The sequence below is a fragment of the Sinocyclocheilus grahami genome, unplaced genomic scaffold (genome assembly GCF_001515645.1).
Source record: "Sinocyclocheilus grahami isolate Dianchi unplaced genomic scaffold, SAMN03320097.WGS_v1.1 scaffold1602.1, whole genome shotgun sequence".
Taxonomy (NCBI): Eukaryota; Metazoa; Chordata; class Actinopteri; order Cypriniformes; family Cyprinidae; genus Sinocyclocheilus; species Sinocyclocheilus grahami.
The window spans coordinates 174,617-185,277 of NW_015506781.1; the positions used below are offsets into that span (position 1 = coordinate 174,617).

General features: G+C 37.2%; 1 protein-coding gene across 1 annotated transcript in view; it reads left to right on the plus strand.

The window, feature by feature from the left end:
* Positions 1–7,830, plus strand: part of LOC107571498 (UPF0606 protein KIAA1549L-like) — a 19,045-nt gene extending 11,215 nt beyond the window's left edge. Inside the window, exons 3-7 of the mRNA XM_016257813.1 lie at positions 2,604–2,981; positions 3,076–3,173; positions 3,928–4,064; positions 5,182–5,333; positions 7,448–7,830. Of these exons, the coding sequence (XP_016113299.1) occupies positions 2,604–2,981; positions 3,076–3,173; positions 3,928–4,064; positions 5,182–5,333; positions 7,448–7,726 (1,044 nt within the window). The 3' untranslated portion in view covers positions 7,727–7,830. The remainder of the gene's footprint in view (positions 1–2,603; positions 2,982–3,075; positions 3,174–3,927; positions 4,065–5,181; positions 5,334–7,447) is intronic.
* The last annotated feature ends 2,831 nt before the right edge of the window (positions 7,831–10,661 follow it).

The following is a 10,661-nucleotide window of genomic DNA, read 5'->3' on the forward strand; positions in this document are numbered from 1 at the left end:
TGATACATTTGACAAATAATTGATTGGAAGAAACGTTTCAAGCATGAAGATTCAAACACACACATACTAAACATGAATAGCAATTCTTAAACTATTCAATAGTTATTCAAAATACATTCACAATAAATGATTAAGACCTGATAAGTCACATGTGGGTTACATACATGATATGGAGTTATATAGAAATGATTAGTTGCTCAGGTCCTTTTAGTGTCATTTAGATGCATATTCACATGGAAATGAAGTTTCTTTGGCATTCTGTGGACGTAAGGATACGTTCTGTGAAGACCAGAGAGGTTAAAATGTCTGTAAGGAATTTTAGTCTGTTCTCTGTCGTGAGGTGGGGGGAAAAGTCAATCCGAGGAGCTTGTGATCACTATCACATGTTTCCAAGTGACGGTCACGCTGTGCATCTCTTTTGACCATTATTCTTGATAACTTGCCCCCAAAATTGACAATCTCCTTGGAATTGTCAATAAGTGTTCTTTTGTTTTAATGTTGAAAGCTGTTCTGTGAAAGAGTTTGTTAGCCTTGCTTCAGACTGGCTAGGGTCTGATTTATGACATCCTGTTGTCTTGGACCTCTGTGGAATTTGGACTCCTCGTGCCTCAGCCATGTTTTGACCAAATCTTAGATTGTCTGATTCGGTCTGATATCCTACACCATGATGATGAGATGCACTGTAGTGGCCACACAAAATACTCACTGTGACTTTTGTTATTGACAACCCTTTTCTTTGGGGAATCAATATTCCATTTATGTATGATAAATGCCTGTTAAACTTCACTAATGCACTAACCTAACTTGAAGGAATACAGTATAAAGCTGAGTGTCATTGGGATAGCAATGAATAATGACATGTTTTCTGACAATGTTACCCAGGGGAAGAATATACAATGAAAAAGCAGAGGGCCTAATGCTGATCCCTGTGGAACTTGTGTGTGATCTGACATGTCTTCATTAACACAAATAAACTGATAGTGATTATGGTAGGATCTAAACCGTTCTAAAGCCTGCCCACAAATGGCAACATGATGCAGCAGGTGGTATGCCACAGCATCACAGCTAGTGTCTAACAATACTAGAAGGGAGATGTGGCTATTTCAGATGATATTAGCAGGTCAATTGTAACTTATTTGTAACTTGACAAGTGCAGTCTCTATACTACAATGGGGCCTAAATCCTAATTGAAATTCTTTACAAATATCATTTCTTTGCAATTAGTTGTGAAGATAATAGTGATTTTTTAATATATATTTAATAAAATATTTTTATATGAACAGGAGATTTGAGATCGTCCCATAATTAGCTAATTCTCTAGGATTATTTTTATTAGGAGTTTTATTACTACCAACATGAAAGTTTTGGAACTTGCCCTAAGAAAAGCGAATAATAGAGAAGAGCTGCTGAGTTTAGAAAACAAAACTCCCACACTGTTAAACCAACCTGTATTGAATGAGAATAGATTGTACACCATTTATTTCTGCTATTATTGTGTTTTATGAGTATTTGTGTGTCTAAGATAGAAAGAGACACGAGAGACTCACAAAGAAGAAGAGATTTTGATGATTAGCTTTATATATTATCCTAAAGATAATGAGAACTCGTTCTATCGCTTCATTTTACCAGCACATAATTCACTTGTTCAAATGAAAGCTCAGGGATCATGTTGTGAAAAGATTTAAAATGAAAATGGTAATTTAGGATGGAAGGGAAAGTACCTGATTCATAAAGCATCTCAGAATGGTAGGGCTGTTGTGGGAACAAGCTGTATGCAGGTGTAGCTTATTACCAAAATAAATTGTCACATCATTATACATTTTATTTTTTTATTTTATTTTATTTTAAATCTTGACATTTTTACTTGCAGATTGTTGAAAAACCATTGCCAGTTTAAAATGTTGTCATTTACAGTGCCTTCCACTAATATTGGCACCCTTGGTAAATATGAGCAATGGTGGCTGTGAAGATAATATCTGCATCGATCATCCTTTTGATCTTTCATTAAAAAAAAGTCACAAAATTCAAACCTATCATTGAAGTAAAACAATGGAAAGTGGGGGGAAAATCTCATTATAAAATAAATGTTTTTCTCTAGTTCACGTTGGCCACAAGTATTTGCACCCAATTATTGCAACGTCCTTTTCCCAAGATAACAGCTTTGTAGGACAAAATTATAGGACAAAAGAGTTTTGTCCTATAATGCCTGATGAGTTTGGAGAACAGAACACCTGACAAGATATCAGAGACCATTCCTCAGAGACAGAATCTCTCCAGATCCTTCAGATTCCTAGCTCCATGTTGGTGCTTCTTCTCTTCAGTTCACCCCACTCATTTTCTATAGGGTTCAGGTCAGTGAACTTGGACAACCATGGCAGAAGCTTCATTTTGTGCTCAGTGACACATTTTTGTATTGATTTTGATATTAGTTTTGGATCATTGTCCTGATGAAAGATCCAACCATGGCCTATTATAAGATTTCTAACAGAGGCAGTCAGGTTTAGAATTTTTTATCTGTTGGTATTTGATACCACACTATCACACTTCAGACTTAGATTTTGTAATATTTGTGCATCTGTTTCTTTGTTCTTTGTCTGTTGCAGACTGAGCCAGAGATTATTGAAGAGACTGACATTGACCGACTGGCGGGCCGCCATTATTTTGGCTGTGGTCGACAAATCAAAGGTCAATCTGAGACATCAACGCTGAGTTCCCAGCCTTCCATAGATGAGGTTCGTCAGCAGATGCATCTGCTGCTAGAAGAAGCATTTAGTCTAGCTTCAGCTGGCCACTCTACTTCCAGCAGACACCATCACTCTCACCATCAGCATCCACCACTGGGACCCTATGGCTTGGGTCCAGTCATTCCGTACTCAGAGGTGGTGACCAGTGCACCAGGCACCACGAGTCAAGAGCAGGGAGGCCTACAGTGGGTGTCAGCCTATAGACCAGACCCTTACCAGTGCAGCCTTGCCAAACAAGTACAGTTATAGATCTGATCTATATACAGATATATCAGAAACTATCTGCCTTGCTTAAAACTTTTATATGCTAACATGTACATTTTTCAAAAAGGCATTCAGGTTCACTCAGCTTCCTGAAATGGCTCTTGGGTCTCCTCCACCCCCTGTCCCACCAAGAACAGGCCCTCCTCCTGAGTCATCACTGCGACGGTCATTACATTTCCACATACTTTGCCTTTTTTTATGGCAGTGACCAGTGCATGAGTTTATTCAGCACTTATTAAAGGAATATTTTCCCATAATTTACTATCGTTTCAAACCCAATTGACTCTCTGTCTTCTGTGCCACACAAAAGGATGTTCACAATCCAAACAAGACAAGTAAATGTGGAGAAAGCAGTCAAGTAAAAAAAAAAATACAGAAACAGTACCATTAAAGTAGTATATATAACTTGTGTTCTATATTCTAAGTCTTCTGATAGCTTGTCATCATTAAGTCATTATTTAAAAAAAGAAAAAAAAATGTCAGCTTAATTTTTAAGTTTTGTATTCATGTTAAGTTTGATGTCATTTGTTGTAACTGTTCTCTCTGTATCTATATCTCACTGAAATCTGTAGACATGATGCAATAGGCTTTATAGGGTTAATTGTACTTATTTTGTATTAATTTTTTGGAGCTTGACAGCATCAGTAGCCATTCAGTTCCATTGTAAGGGAAAGAACAGACAGGACATTGTGTTCAGCATTTCTACAGAAAGTCATATGGGTTTGGAACAACATTCATCATATTCAGGTGCTAAATTCAGAAGTGTATTTTTAAATTTTAAATAACTATGGTGAAGTCTGCCATGTCATGCTAATTCTTTATGTAAAGGCAGCAGATTGATTTTGCTAGTAAATCGATAATGTCACCTGGTGGTGAAACCATGTCAATGCATGTATGAAATTGTTGCCATGTTTTTCAGGTCATCTTCTGATCTTGGTCGGAAAGGTCATTGTTCTGAGTCGTCAGTGCTGAGTCAGCATGACAGCACCCCACACAGGCCAAACAGCAGAGCGCCCCTCCCACCTGTCACTACTGAGCCCATTCCCAACCACTCAGGTTAGTGTGTGTGTGATTGTATGGGTTTATATGTGACATGTGACATGTGGCCAAGTATGGTGACCCATACTCGGAATAAGTGCTCTGCATTTACCCATCCAAAGTGCACACACACAGCAGTGAACACACACAAACCGTGAACACACACCCGGAGCAGTTTATGCTGTGGCGGCCGGGGAGCAGTTAGGGATTCGGTGCCTTGCTCAAGGGCACCTCAGTCGTGGTATTGAAGGTGGGAGAGAGCGCTGTACATTCACTCCCCCCACCTACAATCCCTGCCGGTACGAGACTCGAACCCACGACCTTTGGGTTATGAGTCCGACTCTCTAACCATTAGGCCACGACTTATATGTGTATTTGTGCACTAGTTTGTTTGTGTGTGTATGTGTGTGTATGTTTCCTACGAATTATAGTGCATTAGTTATGCATTATTGTTATTTAAAGTTAGGGAAGTGTCGGTTTCCTTTGATGCATAACTCATCCTGGACCATTGATGGCACATGAAGGATACTTCAAATTGTGAAACTTGTTGAGGAGAGTTTGGCTGCTACTTTTTTAAACGATCTGACGATAAAACAGGTAAAAATATCTTTGATACTATCACTCAAAGAAGGACTTCAGAGATTTTTGAATGGCCTATTTTGATGACATAGCAACTACTTAGAACACCTTAGCAACACTCTGGCAACAACCAGTTACACACTAGCATCGTGGCCGTGAGTTTGGCACAGGCAAGCACTGCTCACATTTTTTTTCAGAATATGTAAAAATGACTTAATCTCAGTATTATTTCTGATAATAGCATGAATATTCAAATACCTGAATATGTTCCAAATGTACCCTAAACTCTAGGGGTGTGCGATATTGAACAAAACATAATTTCTCTATATTTTCTGTGATTTTTTTTGATAATGACAACTAGACAATATTTTTATAAGTGTTTTTATATGTGTACATTGGCTGGTTTAGGCCTGTCATGGACAGCAGACTCCCAAAGCTTTTGACAACCTTCATTCTGGGCAGTGGTCAGTTCACAGCAATGCCATGCTTGCTCATGTGATATCGCTTAACTATATCATTTAGAAATATAATACTATTATTCTTTATTGTCCCACAGGAAATCCCATGACAGCAGTGTACGCCATCCCAGCCAGTCGTCCAGGATACACGGGATATTTCATCTCTACACCACCCTCCTCCTACCACAGCCCATCCTGGATGTCTTACCCCCCTGAACCCGAGGATGTGCCTCCTCAGTGGACTGAATCTGTAAGAATGCAGTTATCACACAGTCCTTTATCATGTGTGCAATTCTGCTTCACAAACTGGGTTGCATTCCAAGACCCCAATGTTACAGTGCATGCACCATTAATACAATTTAATGTGGCGTGCGTAAACCTCATGGACTGCAACCAAGGGAAGCAGAACTGGTCTGTCACATGTGCCTCTATACATTGTTCTGAATTTAGGAGGCATTCTGTCAGATCATGTGACCTGCCCTTGGGCGCAAGACTCATCTTTTTGGATTGTCCTTCTTATCCCTGCTTGTGTGTGCCTGCACCACAGGCCATCCCAGCCAGTCGTCCAGGATACACGGGATATTTCATCTCTACACCACCCTCCTCCTACCACAGCCCATCCTGGATGTCTTACCCCCCTGAACCCGAGGATGTGCCTCCTCAGTGGACTGAATCTGTAAGAATGCAGTTATCACACAGTCCTTTATCATGTGTGCAATTCTGCTTCACAAACTGGGTTGCATTCCAAGACCCCAATGTTACAGTGCATGCACCATTAATACAATTTAATGTGGCGTGCGTAAACCTCATGGACTGCAACCAAGGGAAGCAGAACTGGTCTGTCACATGTGCCTCTATACATTGTTCTGAATTTAGGAGGCATTCTGTCAGATCATGTGACCTGCCCTTGGGCGCAAGACTCATCTTTTTGGATTGTCCTTCTTATCCCTGCTTGTGTGTGCCTGCATTCACACGGTATCTTTTTGCAGAACCAGTGTCATTTAGAAACCATTTGCTGAACTGCATTTATCGCTGACGTTGAGTGGAAACAACAAATTCCCAGGGTAGATGAGCACATTTCTTCAAGTGAACACTTTTCTTTTTCTTTCTTTTTTTCCCTCTGTAACAAGCAGGGTTGAGTGCAATTCAGAATCAAATTGCAAATACCTTTACAATTCCAGGTTTTGAATTAAGGAAAGGAAACAAGATAAAAAAATTTAAGTAGATTAAAAAATTGAAATTCAATAAAAATTAATATATTCTATTGATATAGCCATGTTCATTCTGATATTGCTTTTATGCTACAATTTACAAAACATTATTAAGAATAACATATTTTTTTTACTTTAGTAATCTATATAACCTTTTATAACTTTTATAACCACAAGGGAAAAAAAACACATGCTACTTAAACATGGGGGTGACAACCAGATAAAAATTAAGCGTGAAGTTTTATTTATTTATTTATTTTAGACTTCGTCTTTATGAGACAAATATATATAAGTATTTAAAAAAGTGTCAATTGCATTTCATTTATATTTCTAAGAATTTTTCTAAGAATTTTCTTACAAATTTCTTAGAAATTATGTTAAGAACTTTCCTCTTTTTTTCTCTAAGATTTTCAATCAGAATGTAATTATATCTAATGAATTTCTTTTTTTTTTATTTAATGTCTTTATTTTTATAAATGAATCTGAAGACAATTTGATGGGCATTTTGCATTGCCACATGCCAAATTAAAACTGGTTTTGATGGCAGAGTCAAATAATTTGATATTTCTTTGAACTAAATGCAAAAGTAAATCTACTGATTTATTATGAAAATACATTCTACATATCTGGAAATAAATAGGCTTAATTAGTCAACATTAATAATTTAATTAATTATGTTTTGTTGCAATAAGTTGGACTAATGTGTTGGTCTAATGAGTGTTGTGTGACTGTTGTATATGTTTGAAAGCAATTTAGTAAATGTGTCATCTTGTCGGGTGGAAAATTTAATTCCAAATTATACTCAAAAATTTGTAAAATCTAAAATTCTGAATTATGCCCAACCCTGGTGACAAGGTGACCCTTGTTCAAAGTGTTTATGATTTCATAATTCGTAGTTTAATGAAAATGATCAAATCACACAATTCAAACTTGTTTGAATGGAGTGTCACTAATATTACTTTGAAGTAGATCCTTCAGCTTTTCGTTTCCTTATCGTGATTGTCGTCCTTGTGCATTTGTCTATTGGTTCCTTTTTTAACTATAGAATTTGGTCAACTGCAGCACAGATCAAGACTCACTAAAAATAACAATACACCCTAGCTGAATGGTTTTAGCACAGGCCATGTTGAATGCTACCTGTTTTCTCTTTCAGATGCCCCTACCAGGCTACGCAGAGGCCTTTCCTCACCCTCATTATCCTCAGGGCAGCCCTCTCCTGTGGCACCACCGGCAGGCCATTCAGGGTGGTCCAGATAATCCTCCCTCTTCCTCCACTGCAGTGTCCCAGCAGAGTCTAGCAGAGCCCAGAGATCCAGTCAGCCCAGACACCCCCCTCAGCAGCCTTTCCACTTCAGCCCTAGTCAAAGCCATCCGTGATGAGGTGGCCAAACTGGCCAAGAAGCATGCAGACATGTTTGAGTTCCAGGTGTAGAAATTTCTGGTGGATTCATGGACTAGCTGCACTGAGACTGAACAGTCTGATACATTAACGACTTCTGATTTCACCAGATTAAATCATATTTCTCTGGATGCTTTTTTTTTCTTTCAGTGAAACACCTGTCTACTTTTAACAGTTTTTGTGTGGTTCTTTTTGCCATTGTACTATAACATTAATATGCAATTAAACTTTTTTTCTTTATTGCAGTATAACATTAATATGTTTTTAAAGATTTTATTTAATGGGACAATATGGAAATCCATTGAGGTTAATCGAGATTCAAGCACTGTACGTTTGACAAAAATGATGAGAGAATATTACCATCTTCATTTGTGTTCCACAGACAAACAGAAGTCTTGGGTTTGGAAAAATGTGAAGGCATTAGGGGTGTAATGGTTCACAGAAGTCATGGTTCGGTACATACCTCGGTTTCAGGGTCACGGTTCGATACGAGTTCGGTACAGCAGGAAATTCATTTTTTCATTTATTTTGAACAGACAGAAGTGCTACACACACATGTAGCATGAACAGTTGTTTTTATTTGAATTAGATTGTATAATTTCAAGCAAAAACAGAATGATCTGACTTTAGACTTGTGAAATTATGCTACATAAGACACCTGCACAAAACAAAAACAACAGACGGACTGAATGAAAACGCTAATTTATTTTCTGACAGCAGGTGGTGCCTATGGAACAGCAGCGATATAGAGATTCCTTGGTAAGCTCTGTAAACAAAGCAGCGCTGCGCTTATAAACACTACTTTAATATGCATTATATGGAGGTATGAGGACAAGAAAATGCCATTTCTGAAGACTGTCAGTTCCTCTCAGAGATGCATTCATATAACCCCCCACATATTTGTCTTCCTATATTTCGAGCATCGTGATCTGCCTGGTACAGTATTTTCTCCTCTTTAAAGACTTCATAAAAATTCCACACAAATTACATTTTGATTTCAATGCAGTTTGTGTGCATTTCAGAGATCAGCCAAAATAAAAACCGGTTCAGATTTATAGCCAGTCAACTGAAACTTCCCCACACTGCTGATAAAAGCAGGCGGTTCTTCGAGCTCTTGCATGATCTGAACTCTCTGTTCTTGTTTTGGGTTGGTGTGTAGATCGTCTCTTCTTCTGCTCTTTCCTGTTGTGACGGTTCCTGTTCTGGATTGATCGCACTGACTGTATTCGTCGTCTGACAGCATGAACCGAACCGTTACATCCGTACCGTTACGGTTCGGGACGAATATATGTACTGTCACACCCCTAGAAGGTATACAAATGAAGACAGATTTTTTTTAAACTATCCCTTTAAAGTAGAAACAAACTGACCAATTGCAGTGTGAAGAACAAAACAGATTAAACCAACTCATTAAACCAGTCATTTCCAAAGCTCAAGAAAGCTAGAAGGAACATGTTGTCACAACTGGGTGCAATTTATAATAAAATAAAATTCCTACCAATAAATTCACACATGATTTTTTGCCTGCAATAGCTCTGAAATGTCAAAAATTGTAATTACTTATTTGTTAACGGAATGTGATGCTACAATGTTGGACACTTACCATGTAGACATCTTTGTGAGAGCATTAACCAGGTTAAACTAGAACGGTTTAACAGTAGATCCCAATGAGCAGTTTTTGCATCTACAGAATGCTGGCTGCAGGACCTGCCCAGAAACCTTAGTGACACCCCTGCCCTCACAGTCTTCATTCATGTAAAATTACATGTGTCTTCTACCCTGACTAAGGCCCATGGCATCAATATTTTTAACTTTAAAGTGCTTAATTCATTTACATAATCAACAGAAGGAATGTGGTATGCTTTACAGTAATAGCTTGAGATATAACAATATGCCATGTAAAATTGTTCTGTTAAAGGTGCTAATATAGGTGTACTGCTTCATCATTGGAGTAAAATATAAAAGAGATTTATGATAGCCAAGTGAATGAGTCACATGATTTTTTTTAAGTAGTTGAAGTAGTAGAAGTAATGTTTTATATGCCAAAACAATTATTTACTTCAAAGCAACTTTTGATTAGTTTATGAGTCTGACATGCACTTTACCCAAGATTTTTTCCACATACAGGTCTGAAAAATTACCCAGAAGTTTGATGATAATCACTCTAACATTTCAAAAATGATCTAATATTTTCATTGTCAACTTGGCCCACATCATCTTCCCAAATAAAACTATTAACTTTAGCAATTTACTATTCATTAGCTTGAGCATGCTGTGTGTACCATGAAGTGGCTATTGAAAACAGGAGTGCTGACGGTTTTTGTGATTTTATTGTATTCAAATTGAGTTTTATATAATGTATAAGGAGTTATACATTATTCTATATATATCTTTTTTTAAACCTATGATCCCTGCATTCTTTCCCAAAATTTTATCCAACTAAAAACATTTAAATGTTTAAAATGTGGTTCATTTTGTTACATACAAAAATTTATTTATTTTTTATAATTGTTCGGAGGCAGCTTGAACAAGTTTTTAATATACAGTTTAATTACATGACTTTAACACACAAACATTAAAAATACAATAAACAGTGAAAATGAACTTTGGGCGATAGTCAGTTCCAGTAAGTTATTATATTCCTGGTAACAACTGGTGATCACACTCAAATCCTGTGCAAATGTCATCACTATTGTTAAAGTAACTTTTTTTTCTTCGTATGTTTCAATTTGTTGTTCTAAGTATTATAAAACCAATATATTGATCTTAATTTCGATTTGGAACCACATACAGTATCTGATAAAGCACTATCAAGAACTGTTTAAGCCATTTTCAATGAGACGTTTTGCAATAAAAGATGAAAAAAAAGACAGAATGAACAAGTTTATTGTTTGTTGAACTTTTTTAACACAATTTTATTTTGTTCTCTACATGGCACAGACAAAAAAAATTAAAAAATCAACTGTAC